General features: G+C 41.4%; 1 protein-coding gene across 1 annotated transcript in view; it reads left to right on the forward strand.

The window, feature by feature from the left end:
- The window catches only part of mus81 (mus81 structure-specific endonuclease subunit), an 83100-nt gene that overhangs the window by 15041 nt on the left and 51167 nt on the right, over positions 1–16892 (forward strand). The window contains 3 exon segments of the mRNA XM_071672650.1: positions 1083–1241; positions 12584–12688; positions 13450–13558. Coding sequence (XP_071528751.1) covers positions 1083–1241; positions 12584–12688; positions 13450–13558 — 373 coding nt within the window.

A 16892-nucleotide genomic window follows, 5' to 3' on the forward strand; every position in this document is an offset into this window, starting at 1 on the left:
TGTACTTTAGTAAGATAAAGAAAAATGCACTGAAGTGATGTGCAGCAGGCACATGTTCTGTTGCATCCCAAACACATTACAATGGATCTCTAGCTGTTCAGATCAAATTTGCATTGCACTGGGCTGCAATGGAAATGTTAGTATATCCCAAACTTGGTCTGATAAGGTTAAAGGCGTCCATTATAGAAACCAGATGTCCATTACTGGGAGCCTCCAACTTACAGAAACAAGATTATGTTTGCAGACCCTTTTCATGAGTTGAAATTTTCATATCAGAAAATATAAAGAAATGAGAATTTGGATGAAATTGGAGTAAATACCTGTACGTGACTGTAATAATGTATTAAGTACTATATTCTGAAATGAATATAACTCAAAAAAATCATATTAATCAAAATCTAATGAAAAATGCACATTTAAAAAGTTCTGCTGTTTGTGAGTATAAGTAATTTGTTATATGTCTGACTAAGAAATGACTGGGTTTTTTGAGCTCTTTCAGAGTTATGGGTGTTCGTAGATAGGAGATCCATAAGTCAGGGACTCCAAGTACATTGAAGTCCATCATAAGTGGGGTGTACTATAAAGCTTCAAGATTGGTTTATATTGTGGTTAAATCAAGAACAGGAATGACATTGTTCGTTGGTTAATCCTCAGGCCAGATGCCTAAGAACTGGCAGACTGCATGATTATTATATTGCCACTGTGTAAAGGCAAGGGGGACTAAAACAATTATTTGAATTATAGAGGTATAATTCTGTTAAGTATACCAGATAAGATATATGATTAGGTTGCAGTTGAAAGGGTAGGTACTTTTTGGTCCGTATAAGAAGTCTTTTCTTACTCCCAGCCTGAAATTCCAGCTTCCTTAATAACCTGTTTTGAGGCAGTTTTACCGTTGTGGTTTCATTGGAATCTCTTACATAATCACTTTTGTATCTCATGAAGTCATAAAGTATTTGATGGTCATTACAATACATATTTCTCTTGGTTGTTCGTATATGTTGCCAGAGATTGCAGTATTCTGTATAAGAAGACTTCATATCATAGTGATGTATTAGATTCATTGATTATTTTTTCTACAGGCTCGAAAGTCACTTCAGCGGTTTCCATTGCCTCTGTACTCTGGCAAAGACTGTAAATTATTGGAACATTTTGGAGAAAAAATCTGTCAGATGCTGGATGATCGCCTACAAAAACACATAGAGGAAAATGGACCAGTTGATTGGGATCAAGTTCATAAGGTAAAGACACAAGTAAACTTTAATGGGTTTAATTTTTACATTCAAATTGGAGTTCATGATTAATTTCCTTCACTGTTAATAATTGCTTAATTTTCTTTCATACTTGATTGCGGTTTCCCACATTAGTGAGGTAGCATCAGAAACAAAAAAAGGGCCACATCCACTCGTCCTTTCTCTAGCTGTTGTCCGTACTGCACTGAAATCACGGCTCCCCATGCACAACCAGGCCCCACAGACCTTCCCATGGTTTGCCCTGGACACTTCACATGCCCTGTTTCAGTCAATTGACAGCACCCTAGTATACTACATTGCTCCAATTCTCTCTATGCCATGCACACATTTCATCCTCCTACTTGTTCAGGCCCTGATCGCTCAAAATCTTTTCATTCCATCCCTCCATCTCCAATTTGGTCTTCCTGTTCTCCATGTTCGCTCCACTTCTGACACATATGTCATCTTTGTCAACCTTTCCTCACTCATTTTCTCCATATGCTCAAACCAGTTCTGCATACTCTCTTCAGCTCTTTCAACCATATTTATTTTATTACCACACCTCTCTCCCCTTTTCATTACTTACTTGATCAGACCATCTCACACCACATATTGTCCTCAGACATTTCATATCCAATGCTTCCACCCTCCTGTACACAAACTTTTCTATAATTCATGCCTTGCATCCATATGATATTGTTGGGACTACTATAGCTTCAAACATACCCATTTTTGTCCACCCAGATATTGTTCTCTCCACAAATTGTTCAGGACTACTTAAACCTTCACCCCCTTACCCACCCTATGACTCACTTCCACTTCCATGGTTCCATTCATTGCTATGTCCACTCCCAGGTATCTGAAACACTTTGCTTCCTTCAAGTTTTCTCCATCTAAACTTACACCCCAGCTAACTTGTCCCTCAACCCTGCTAAACATGATAACCTTGCTTTACTTCACTTTTACTCTCAACTTCCTCCTGTAACACACACTTCCAAACTGAGTCCCTAACTTCTGCAGTTCCTCACTTGTATGTGCCACTAGTGCTTTAGCATCGGCAAATAACAAATAACTCACTTCCCAGGCCCTCTCATTCCCCACAGACTGCATACTCACACCTCTCTCCAAGACATGCATTTACCTCCCTCACCACTGCATTCATAAACAAATTGAACATCCATTGTGACATCACGCATCCCTACTGCAGACCAACCTTCATTTTGAACCTTTCACCCTCCTCTCTTCCTACTTTTACACATTCCTCAAACCCCTGAAAAAGATTTCTCTGCTCCTAGCAGCTTACCTCCCACCCCATATATTCCTAAGAACTTCCTGAAGGCATATCTATCAACCATATCGTATGCTTCAAGGCATCTCTATCAACCCTGTTGTATGCTTCAAGGTATCTCTATTAACCCTGTTGTATGCATTTTCCAGATCCACGAATGCCACATAAAAATCCATCTGTTTCTCTTAAGCATTTCTCGCACATATTTTTTAAAGCAAACACATGTTGCACACATCGTCTCCCACTGGTGAAACCACAGTGCTCCTCCCCAGTCTGATGATCTTTACATGTTTTCACTCTTTCAATCAATACCCTCTTATACAACTTATCAAGGTTTTTAACAAACTTATACATCTGCAGTTTGAACACTCATCTTTATACCCCTTGCCTTTATAGAATGGCACTATATGTGCATTTTCCCATTATTTAGGCACCTCACCATGACCCATACATACATTGAAATTGGGGCCCCATGAATGTAAAAATCTCTCTTTGTACAGTACACATAGATTATTACATGTGAGCCTCTATGGTGCAGTGGTTAGCATTTTGAATTACTAATCTAATGGGTTTGGGTTCAGTTCAGAGACAGGGCACCTGGTTTGCAAACAACACAACTGCTAATTCTCTCCTATGGGGCTGGTCAATGAAGTAGGGGTATGTACACATAAAGGTAGATGTCATGTATGTCGAAGGTTAAGAGATGTTATTTTTTTTTTTTTTTTTTTTCTTTGTCGCTGTCTCCCGCGTTTGCGAGGTAGCGCAAGGAAACAGACGAAAGAAATGGCCCAACCCACCCCCATACACATGTATATACATACGTCCACACACGCAAATATACATACCTACACAGCTTTCCATGGTTTACCCCAGACGCTTCACATGCCTTGATTCAATCCACTGACAGCACGTCAACCCCGGTATACCACTTTGCTCCAATTCACTCTATTCCTTGCCCTCCTTTCACCCTCCTGCATGTGCAGGCCCCGATCACACAAAATCTTTTTCACTCCATCTTTCCACCTCCAATTTGGTCTCCCTCTTATTCTCGTTCCCTCCACCTCCGACACATATATCCTCTTGGTCAATCTTTCCTCACTCATTCTCTCCATGTGCCCAAACCATTTCAAAACACCCTCCTCTGCTCTCTCAACCACGCTCTTTTTATTTCCACACATCTCTCTTACCCTTACGTTACTCACTCGGTCAAACCACCTCACACCACACATTGTCCTCAAACATCTCATTTCCAGCACATCCATCCTCCTGCGCACAACTCTATCCATAGCCCACGCCTCGCAACCATACAACATTGTTGGAACCACTATTCCTTCAAACATACCCATTTTTGCTTTCCGAGATAATGTTCTCGACTTCCACACATTCTTCAAGGCTCCCAGAATTTTCGCCCCCTCCCCCACCCTATGATCCACTTCCGCTTCCATGGTTCCAGCCGCTGCCAGATCCACTCCCAGATATCTGAAACACTTCACTTCCTCCAGTTTTTCTCCATTCAAACTCACCTCCCAATTGACTTGACCCTCAACCCTACTGTACCTAATAACCTTGCTCTTATTCACATTTACTCTTAACTTTCTTCTTCCACACACTTTACCAAACTCAGTCACCAGCTTCTGCAGTTTCTCACATGAATCAGCCACCAGCGCTGTATCATCAGCGAACAACAACTGACTCACTTCCCAAGCTCTCTCATTCACAACAGACTTCATACTTGCCCCTCTTTCCAAAACTCTTACATTCACCTCCCTAACAACCCCATCCATAAACATATTAAACAACCATGGAGACATCACACACCCCTGCCGCAAACCTACATTCACTGAGAACCAATCACTTTCCTCTCTTCCTACACGTACACATGCCTTACATCCTCGATAAAAACTTTTCACTGCTTCTAACAACTTGCCACCCACACCATATATTCGTAATACCTTCCACAGAGCATCTCTATCAACTCTATCATATGCCTTCTCCAGATCCATAAATGCTACATACAAATCCATTTGCTTTTCTAAGTATTTCTCACACACATTCTTCAAAGCAAACACCTGATCCACACATCCTCTACCACTTCTGAAACCACACTGCTCTTCCCCAATCTGATGCTCTGTACATGCCTTCACCCTCTCAATCAATACCCTCCCATATAATTTACCAGGAATACTCAACAAACTTATACCTCTGTAATTTGAGCACTCACTCTTATCCCCTTTGCCTTTGTACAATGGCACTATGCACGCATTCCGCCAATCCTCAGGCACCTCACCATGAGTCATACATACATTAAATAACCTTACCAACCAGTCAACAATACAGTCACCCCCTTTTTTAATAAATTCCACTGCAATACCATCCAAACCTGCTGCCTTGCCGGCTTTCATCTTCCGCAAAGCTTTCACTACCTCTTCTCTGTTTACCAAATCATTTTCCCTAACCCTCTCACTTTGCACACCACCTCACCAAAACACCCTATATCTGCCACTCTATCACAAACACATTCAACAAACCTTCAAAATACTTACTCCATCTCCTTCTCACATCACCACTACTTGTTATCACCTCCCCATTTGCGCCCTTCACTGAAGTTCCCATTTGCTCCCTTGTCTTACGCACTTTATTTACCTCCTTCCAGAACATCTTTTTATTCTCCCTAAAATTTAATGATACTCTCTCACCCCAACTCTCATTTGCCCTTTTTTTCACCTCTTGCACCTTTCTCTTGACCTCCTGTCTCTTTCTTTTATACATCTCCCACTCAATTGCATTTTTTCCCTGCAAAAATCGTCCAAATGCCTCTCTCTTCTCTTCCACTAATACTCTTACTTCTTCATCCCACCACTCACTACCCTTTCTAATCAACCCACCTCCCACTCTTCTCATGCCACAAGCATCTTTTGCGCAATCCATCACTGATTCCCTAAATACATCCCATTCCTCCCCCACTCCCCTTACTTCCATTGTTCTCACCTTTTTCCATTCTGTACTCAGTCTCTCCTGGTACTTCCTCACACAAGTCTCCTTCCCAAGCTCACTTACTCTCACCACCCTCTTCACCCCAACATTCACTCTTCTTTTCTGAAAACCCATACAAATCTTCACCTTAGCCTCCACAAGATAATGATCAGACATCCCTCCAGTTGCACCTCTCAGCACATTAACATCCAAAAGTCTCTCTTTCGCACGCCTGTCAATTAACACGTAATCCAATAACGCTCTCTGGCCATCTCTCCTACTTACATAAGTATACTTATGTATATCTCGCTTTTTAAACCAGGTATTCCCAATCATCAGTCCTTTTTCAGCACATAAATCTACAAGCTCTTCACCATTTCCATTTACAACACTGAACACCCCATGTATACCAATTATTCCCTCAACTGCCACATTACTCACCTTTGCATTCAAATCACCCATCACTATAACCCGGTCTCATGCATCAAAACCACTAACACACTCATTCAGCTGCTCCCAAAACACTTGCCTCTCATGATCTTTCTTCTCATGCCCAGGTGCATATGCACCAATAATCACCCATCTCTCTCCATCAACTTTCAGTTTTACCCATATTAATCGAGAATTTACTTTCTTACATTCTATCACATACTCCCACTACTCCTGTTTCAGGAGTACTGCTACTCCTTCCCTTGCTCTTGTCCTCTCACTAACCCCTGACTTTACTCCCAAGACATTCCCAAACCACTCTTCCCCTTTACCCTTGAGCTTCGTTTCACTCAGAGCCAAAACATCCAGGTTCCTTTCCTCAAACATACTACCTATCTCTCCTTTTTTCACATCTTGGTTACATCCACCCACATTTAGGCACCTCAATCTGAGCCTTCGAGGAGGATGAGCACTCCCCGCGTGACTCCTTCTTCTGTTTCCCATTTTAGAAAGTTAAAAAAATACAAGGAGGGGAGGATTTCTGTCCCCCCGCTCCCATCCCCTCTAGTCGCTTTCTACGACACGCGAGGAATGCGAACCCTTCACCGCCTGTTATAATATGTATTTAAATTATACTTTGTCGCTGTCTCCCGCGTTAGCGAGGTAGCGCAAGGAAACAGACGTGAGAATGGCCGAACCCACCCACATACACATGTATATACATACACGTCTACACACAGCACATATACATACCTGTACATCTCAATGTATTCACATATATACACAGACAGACATATGCATATATACACATGTACATAATTCATACTGTCTGCCCTTATTCATTCCCGTCGCCACCCCGCCACACATGAAACGACAAGAAAAAAAAACGCCTCCCCCCGTATGTGCATGAGGTAGCGCTAGGAAAAGACAACAAAGGCCACATTCGTTCACACTCAGTCTCTAGCTGTCATGTATAATGCACTGAAACCACATCTCCCGTTCCCCATCCAGGCCCCACTAAACTTTCCATGGTTTACCCCAGACGCTTCACATGGCCTGGTTCAATCCATTGACAGCACGTCGATCCTGGTATGCCACACCGTTCCAATTCATTCTATTCCTTGCACACCTTTCACCCACCTGCATGTTCAGGCCTTGATCACTCAAAAGCTTTTTCATTTCATCTTTCCACCTCCAATTTGGTCTCCCACTTCTCCTCATTCCCTCCACCTCTCTGACACATATATCCTCTTTGTCAATCTTTCCTCACTCATTCTCTCCATGTGACCAAACCATTTCAAAACACCCTCTTCTGCTCTCTCAACCACACTCTTTTTATTACCACACATCTCTATTACCCTTTCATTACTTACTCAATCAAACCACCTCACACCACGTATTGTCCTCAAACATCTCATTTCCAGCACATCCACCCTCCTCCACACAACTCTATCGATAGCCCATGCCTCGCAACCATATAACATTGTTGGAACCACTATTCCTTCAAACATACCCATTTTTGCTTTCCAAGATAACGTTCTTGACATCCACACATTTTTCAATGCTCTCAGAACTTTCTCCCCCTCCCCCACCCTATGATTCACTTCCGCTTCCATGGTTCCATCTGCTGCCAAATCTTACTCTTATTCACATTTACTCTCAACTTTCTTCTTTCACACACTTTACCAAACTCAGTCACCGGCTTCTGCAGTTTCTCACACGAATCAGCCACCAGCGCTGTATCATCACCGAACAGCAACTGACTCACTTCTCAAGCTCTCTCATCCACAACTGACTACATACTTGCCCCTCTTTCCAAAACTCTTGCATTCACCTCCCTAATAACCCCATCCATAAACAAATTAAACAACCATGGAGACATCACACACCCCTGTCGCAAACCAACATTCACTGAGAACCAACCACTTTCCTTTCTTCCTACACGTACACATGCCTTACTTCCTTGATAAAAACTTTTCACTGCTTCTAACAACTTACCTCCTACACCATATATTCTTAATACCTTCCACAAAGCATCTCTATCAGTTCTGTTGTATGCCTTCTCCAGATCCATAAATGCTACATACAAACCCATTTGCTTTTCGAAGTATTTCTCACATACATTCTTCAAAGCAAACACCTGATCCACACATCCTCTACCACTTCTAAAACCACACTGCTCTTCCCCAATCTGATGTTCTGTACATGCCTTCATCCTCTCAATCAATACCCTCCCATATAATTTCACAGGAATACTCAACAAACTTATACCTCTGTAATTTGAGCACTCACTCTTATCCCCTTTGCCTTTGTACAGTGGCACTATGCAAGCATTCTGCCAATCCTCAGGCATCTCTCCATGAGTCATACATACATTAAATAACCTTACCAACCAGTCAACAATACAGTCACCCCCTTTTTTAATAAATTCCACTGCAATAATATCCAAACCTGCTGCCTTGCCGGCTTTCATCTTCCACAAAGCTTTTACTACCTCTTTTCTGTTTACCAAATCATTTTCCCTAACCCTTTCACTTTGCACACCACCTCGACCAAAACACCCTATATCTGCCACTCTATCATCAAACACATTCAACAAACCTTCAAAATACTCACTCCATCTTCTCACATCACCACTACTTGTTATCACCTCCCCATTAGCCCCCTTCACTGATGTTCCCATTTGTTCCCTTGTCTTTATCATTTTTTTTTATTATACTTTGTCGCTGTCTCCCGCGTTTGCGAGGTAGCGCACGGAAACAGATGAAAGAAATGGCCCAACCCCCCCCCCCATACACATGTATATACATACGTCCACACACGCAAATATACATACCTACACAGCTTTCCATGGTTTACCCCAGACGCTTCACATGCCTTGATTCAATCCACTGACAGCACGTCAACCCCGGTATACCACATCGCTCCAATTCACTCTATTCCTTGCCCTCCTTTCACCCTCCTGCATGTTCAGGCCCCGATCACACAAAATCTTTTTCACTCCATCTTTCCACCTCCAATTTGGTCTCCCTCTTCTCCTCGTTCCCTCCACCTCCGACACATATATCCTCTTGGTCAATCTTTCCTCACTTATTCTCTCCATGTGCCCAAACCACTTCAAAACACCCTCTTCTGCTCTCTCAACCACGCTCTTTTTATTTCCACACATCTCTCTTACCCTTACGTTACTCACTCGATCAAACCACCTCACACCACACATTGTCCTCAGACATCTCATTTCCAGCACATCCATCCTCCTGCGCACAACTCTATCCATAGCCCACGCCTCGCAACCATACAACATTGTTGGAACCACTATTCCTTCAAACATACCCATTTTTGCTTTCCGAGATAATGTTCTCGACTTCCACACATTCTTCAAGGCCCCCAGAATTTTCGCCCCCTCCCCCACCCTATGATCCACTTCCGCTTCCATGGTTCCATCCGCTGCCAGATCCACTCCCAGATATCTAAAACACTTCACTTCCTCCAGTTTTTCTCCATTCAAACTCACCTCCCAATTGACTTGACCCTCAACCCTACTGTACCTAATAACCTTGCTCTTATTCACATTTACTCTTACTTTCTTCTTCCACACACTTTACCAAACTCAGTCACCAGCTTCTGCAGTTTCTCACATGAATCAGCCACCAGCGCTGTATCATCAGCGAACAACAACTGACTCACTTCCCAAGCTCTCTCATCCCCAACAGACTTCATACTTGCCCCTCTTTCCAAAACTCTTGCATTTACCTCCCTAACAACCCCATCCATAGACAAATTAAACAACCATGGAGACATCACACACCCCTGCCGCAAACCTACATTCACTGAGAACCAATCACTTTCTTCTCTTCCTACACGTACACATGCCTTACATCCTCGATAAAAACTTTTCACTGCTTCTAACAACTTTCCTCCCACACCATATATTCTTAATACCTTCCACAGAGCATCTCTATCAACTCTATCATATGCCTTCTCCAGATCCATAAATGCTACATACAAATCCATTTGCTTTTCTAAGTATTTCTCACATACATTCTTCAAAGCAAACACCTGATCCACACATCCTCTACCACTTCTGAAACCACACTGCTCTTCCCCAATCTGATGCTCTGTACATGCCTTCACCCTCTCAATCAATACCCTCCCATATAATTTACCAGGAATACTCAACAAACTTATACCTCTGTAATTTGAGCACTCACTCTTATCCCCTTTGCCTTTGTACAATGGCACTATGCACGCATTCCGCCAATCCTCAGGCACCTCACCATGAGTTATACATACATTAAATAACCTTACCAACCAGTCAACAATACAGTCACCCCCTTTTTTAATAAATTCCACTGCAATACCATCCAAACCTGCTGCCTTGCCGGCTTTCATCTTCCACAAAGCTTTCACTACCTCTTCTCTGTTTACCAAATCATTTTCCCTAACCCTCTCACTTTGCACACCACCTCGACCAAAACACCCTATATCTGCCACTCTATCATCAAACACATTCAACAAACCTTCAAAATACTCACTCCATCTCCTTCTCACATCACCACTACTTGTTATCACCTCCCCATTTGCGCCCTTCACTGAAGTTCCCATTTGCTCCCTTGTCTTATGCACTTTATTTACCTCCTTCCAAAACATCTTTTTAATCTCCCTAAAATTTAATGATACTCTCTCACCTCAACTCTCATTTGCCCTCTTTTTTGCCTCTTGCACCTTTCTTTTGACCTCCTGCCTCTTTCTTTTATACATCTCCCACTCATTTGCATTTTTTCCCTGCAAAAGTTGTCCAAATGCCTCTCTCTTCTCTTTCACTAATAATCTTACTTCTTCATCCCACCACTCACTTACCCTTTCTAATCTGCCCATCTCCCACGCTTCTTATGCCACAAGCATCTTTTGCACAAGCCATCACTGCTTCCCTAAATACATCCCATTGCTCCCCCACTCACCTTACGTCCTTTGTTCTCACCTTTTTCCATTCTGTACTCAGTCTCTCCTGGTACTTCCTCACACAAGTCTTCTTCCCAAGCTCACTTACTCTCACCACTCTCTTCACCCCATCATTCTCTCTTCTTTTCTGAAAATCTCTACAAATCTTCACCTTTGCCTCCACAAGATAATGATCAGACATCCCTCCAGTTGCACTTCTCAGCACATTAACATCCAAAAGTCTCTCTTTTGCGCACCTATCAATTAACACATAATGCAATAATGCTCTCTGGCCATCTCTCTTACTTACATACGTATACTTATGTATATCTCTCTTTTTAAACCAGGCATTCCCAATCACCAGTCCTTTTTCAGCACATAAATCTACAAGCTCTTCATAATTTCCATTTACAACACTGAACACCCCATGTACATCAATTATTCCCTCAACTGCCACATTACTCACCTTTGCATTCAAATCATCCATCACTATAACCCCGTCTCGTGCATCAGAACTACTAACACACTCACTGTGCTGCTCCCACAACACTTGCCTCTCATGATCTTTCTTCTCATGCCCAGGTGCATATGCAACGATAATCACCCATCTCTCTCCATCCACTTCCAGTTTTACCCATATCAATCTACAGTTCACTTTCTTACACCCTATCACATACTCCCACTACTCCTGTTTCAGGAGTAGTGTTACTCCTTCCCTTGCTCTTGTTCTCTCACTAACCCCTGACTTTACTCCCAAGACATTCCCAAACCACTCTTTCCCTTTACCCTTGAGCTTCATTTCACTCAGAGCCAAAACATCTATGTTCCTTTCCTCAAACATACTACCTATCTCTCCTTTTTTCTCATCTTGGTTACATCCACACACATTTAGACACCCCAATCTGAGTCTTTGAGGAGGATGAGCACTCCCCGCGTGATTCCTTCTTCTGTTTCCCCGGTTAGAAAGTTAAGATACAAGGAGGGGAGTTTCTAGCCCCCACTCCCATCCCCTTTAGTTGCCTTCTACGACACATGAGGAATGCATGGGAAGTATTCTTTCTCCCCTATGATTGTAAAACTTTGCTCCCATAGCAAACAAATGGTAATCACATATGAAACATACATTTGTAAAAACAGGATGGTGATCTGGAATTCAGGGTGACTTTTCCACTACATAGAGAAACAAAGTGAGGAAGGTAGAGGCTTAAAGGTTTCAAACCCATGGGACCCTTCAGATTTTATAAATTTTCTAAATGTTAAGAAACCTTCCCAGAAATAGTTTTTCATTCCCCATAACTTACATATTTGATTAGTGGAATGCAGAGTTGATAGACTGAGAACGGATAGACCTTTGAAGGAACAAATATGGTCATTGTAGTGCTTGATAAACTAAAATATGGAGTAGTTGTGGTATGGTTTTGAGGCAAGAGTTGTGTAGAACAAGGGGGAAGAGCATGCTTAGGTGAACTGAGAATAAATACAGGTGAAAGTCAGAAATAGGATAGAAGAGAGGTACAACAGTAGAAGAATCTTTAATGAATTGCTTAAATCATTTGCAGAGAAAGCTTTGAATGGGCCCCTCCCCTTTAATGCAGGAGAGGTCTTAGGTTTTAGATTGATAGACAAATAATCATTTTTTATTCATTTGCATGCACCATGTTTAGTAGAATTGATGTGTTTGTTTTCCACCTATAGTCTTATTTTTCTTGCATTGCCTCAGATCAAGTTGGAACCATCAAAGCAAAAGGGAAGGAAAGCTGTCAGTGCCATTAGGACACCAGGAAAGAGAGCTAAGGATTTAGTGTCTGCCACAGTAATCAACAAGGTCAGTTTAAGGCAATTGTATAAAGTTAAAAGATGGATATTACATTACTTACAGTTTTTCTCCTCCATTATGTGAAGTTTTCCAGGAGGGAAATCCTTTTTTCATCGTTAGGATCAGAAGTAGTATGTACCAAATGGCCCAGTGTCCTCTGATATGCTTTTTCCCACTGTGCACTATGTAGCTTAAAGAAATAGATAGTAATTGCCCTAGCTGGATATGGATTTTAGTCCATTTGATCAAGACAAATCACTCTCAAACCTTTGCACAATTATTCTTACTTCAATCACTTACTGCAGATGATACATATATGCTTTGTCATACATATATGAGTTCCTTGTGAATGTTCTCTGTAAATAGTATGCCTTGAAAGTATCTGGGTCTGAGCATGAAGTAGGGTGAAAGGTATGCATGGAACAAAGAGAACTAAAGTGTCGTAGTGTACAGGAAGTGACATGATGTATAGGGGCTGAACCAGGGCATATGAAGTGATCAGGAAAACACTGGAAAGGTCTGTGGAGTTTGGCTTTGGATAGAGGGCTCTGGTTTCTGTGCATTATACATATCAGCAAGTGAGAGTATGAGGCTGTTCTTTGTCTGTTGCTAATGCTACCTTGTTAATGTACAAAATGGCAAACAAGCATAAAAAATGGAATTGTATTCTGAATCTTTTTTTCAGACCATGAAAATTAACACTGGAGGTCTGTTGCCAGTACATACATTAAGACTGTTGGAATATAAATTGCTGTTCACTTTTATTACAGGAAGGCAGCAGCAGAAGGAAGAGTCAAAAATATATCCCAGCCGAAAGATCTGGTGCTCATGCAATGCTTCTTGCTCTATACAGTGCATCAAAAAGTGAAAATTTCCCTGGTAAAGTCTACATTTAGTATGAATTTTTTTGACATACAGCATGATATGAATATTAATAGTTGTCCATGCAATTAAGAATACAATAAGAGCAAGATTATTAGGTTCAGTAGGGTTGAGGGACAAGTTAATTGGGATGTAAGTTTGAATGGAGAAAAATTAGAGGAAGTGAAGTGTTTCAGATATCTGGGAGTGGACTTCGCAGCAGATGGAACCATGGAAGCAGAAGTGAGTCACAGGATGGGGTAGGGTGCAAAGGTTCTGGGAGCGATGAAGAATGTCTGGAAGGAAAGAACATTATCTTGTAGAGCAAAAATGGGTATGTACAGTGAAGGAATAGTAGTTCCAACAATGTTACATGATTGTGAGGCATGGGCTATAGATAGGATTGTACAGAGGAGGATAGATGTGTTGGAAATGAAATGTTTAAGGGCTATATGTGGTGTGAGGTGGTTTGATCGAGTAAGTAATGAAAAAGTAAGGGAGATGTGTGTAAATAAAAAGAGTGTGGTTGAGAGAGCAAAAGAGGGTGTGTTGAAATGGTTAGGAAAAATTTACAAAGAGGATATATGTGTCAGAGGTGGAGGGAACAAGGAGAACTTTGAGACCAAATTGGAGGTGGAAGGATGGAGTGAAAAAGATTTTGAGCGATCAGGGCCTGAGACATACAGGAGAGTGAGAGGCATGTGAAAATAGAGTGAATTAGAATGATTAGGTATACCAGGGTCGACGTGCTGTCATTAGACTGAACTAGGGCATGTGAAGCGTCCGGAGTAAACCATGGAAAAGTCTGTGGGGCCTGGATGTGGATAGGGGGCTGTGTTTTCAGTGCATTACACATGACAGCTAGAGACTGAGTGTAAACGAATGTGGCCTTTTTTGTCTGTTTTCCTGGCACTACCTCGCTGAAGCAGGGGGTAGCGATGCTGTTTCCTGTGTGGTGGGGTAGTGACAAGAATCGATAAAGGCAAGCAAATATGAATATGTACATGTGTATATATGTATATGTCTGTGTATGTGATGTTGATATGTATGTATATGTGCCTGTATGGGAGTTTATGTATATATATGTGTGTATGAGTGGATGGGCCATTCTTCATGTTCCCTGGTGCTACCTCACTGATGCGGGAAACGGCGATTAAGTATGATAAATATGAATAATGAATCCATTATGCAGTTATTTGTTAACAAAATCCTTAATAAGTTTTTTTTATTTAAAGTTCTGTAACTTTTGCATTAATTTTTTTTCATATTTATTTGCTGTTTTCTGCATGAAAAAATAGTGCCAGGAACAAAGAAGGGCTCCATTTGCTCATGTTCATCCGACAGCTGTTATATATAATTCACCAGAACCAGAGCCCCCAACCATAGCTAAAGCCCATAGATGTTTTTATGATTTCCCTGACCTGTTCATGTGCCCAGGTTCATCCTATTGATGGCGTGTTCCCCCTCCAGTTTGTTCTAGCACATGCATGCCTCACACCCTCTGGCAGGTTCAGACTTCATTTACTCAAAACACCTTTTTATCCATCCTTCCAAATCTGATTTGGTCTCCACTTTCTCCTTGTCCCCTCCACAACTGACATGTACTTATACCATCTTAGTCAGCCCGTCCTCACTAACCCTTTCAGATTGTCCACACCAGTTAGAATTCTAAACAGACCCAATTTCTATTCTAGTCTCAACATAAGGTTTATTTCTGTCTTTGTTTTCACACAGTTCATTTTCCCCCTTGTTTTAACACACACCATCTTCAGCTTTCTCAGACATACTCTTCGTACTACCACATCTCACTTTTACCATGCTGATTCGTACTCGATCATCCCTCTTTACACCCCAAGTTGCCCTTAAGAATTTCATTTTTTGCACATCCACCCTCTTATGTTCCTTTTTATCTATGGCCTATGCTTTACATGCATACGACATAATCAAGATTGCTTTACCATCAAACATACCCACAGACAGTGACTTCGCTTTCTTGGACCATAACTCCCTTGCTCATGTACGAGTTAACTCAAAACTTTCAACTTTATCTTCCACATAATTTCATTCTCATAGGCTTTTGGGTAAATGTCCATACTTTTGTTGTGAGCTCTCACATTTGCTTCTATAATGTAGAACCTAGTTCACAAGGTTTGACCAGGGAGGCACTATTGTTTGGATATCAGGAGGGGCACTGTAGTGATGGCAAAGATGAGTGAGTACTATAGCACTTTTGATGCAGGAGATTGAATCCTCTTGATAAGGGATTTAAGTGCAAGAGCGGGTGATGTGACCAGGGTATAATTAGGGGGCATGGGGTGATTTGTGTAGTTGAAAGTGGGGAATAGCTAGTTGAGTTGTGTGCTGAAAAAGGATTGGTGATAAGGAAAACCTGGTCTAAAGGAAAGATTCTTAGATAAGTATACATTGGTGAAAGAGGTAGGGGTCATTGTGCATTCTGGATTTTGCATTGAATGACAGGCATGCAAATGCTAGGTTCTTGGATGTGAAGGTGCTGAAAGGGGCAGCAGGTAGAATTCCTGATCATTTGATGGAGGCACATAATGTTTGTTTTGGTGTCATGAATGTAGGAAATGACACAAGTGGGAAGGAAATAACAAAAGCGGGTGAAGTTATAGAGGAGGCTTTTGTGTGGAGATAAAAGAGAGTTTGAAAAGGAACTCAAACAGCAGTGGACCATTTGTTCCTTCTGAAACTCAGATTAGTGTGGAAAGTGTAGAAATACATACAGATGATTCAGAGAGAAAACCTACAAACTGGTCATGTGACTAAAGAAGTGCAAACAATGTTAGTTCTGGACTTAAAGTGAAATATTCATCTAATGTATTCTTGAACATACCTATAGTATTGCTTTCAGTCACTAATTGGTAAATAATTCCATTTGTTAACAATCCTCTTGAAGAAAAAATACTTCACCTCATTTGAAGTAAGTATCCATTACTGTGAGTGAAATGAAACAAATCAAGCCTTAAGTAGCTTATTAGATCAAGATTATCAAAGTCTTTGATAATTTTAGATATCTGTTTTGGATCACCTCCTAACCTTCTCTTTCTGAAGATAAACAAATTAAGTCTGTCAACCATCATAGGATTCAGGCCAGGAATCACCTTGATAGCTTGAAACTGTACTCTGCTTTCAGTCTGTATATTTTTTAAGTTTTTTTTTTTTTTTTTTTTTTTTTTTTTTTTTTTTTTTTGCCGCTGTCTCCCGTGTTTGCGAGGTAGCGCAAGGAAACAGACGAAAGAAATGGCCCAACCCACCCCCATACACATGTATATACATACGTCCACACACGCAAATATACACACCTACACAGCTTTCCATGGTTTACCCC

This window comes from Panulirus ornatus, chromosome 17 (genome assembly GCF_036320965.1).
Source record: "Panulirus ornatus isolate Po-2019 chromosome 17, ASM3632096v1, whole genome shotgun sequence".
In the NCBI taxonomy this organism is placed as follows: Eukaryota; Metazoa; Arthropoda; class Malacostraca; order Decapoda; family Palinuridae; genus Panulirus; species Panulirus ornatus.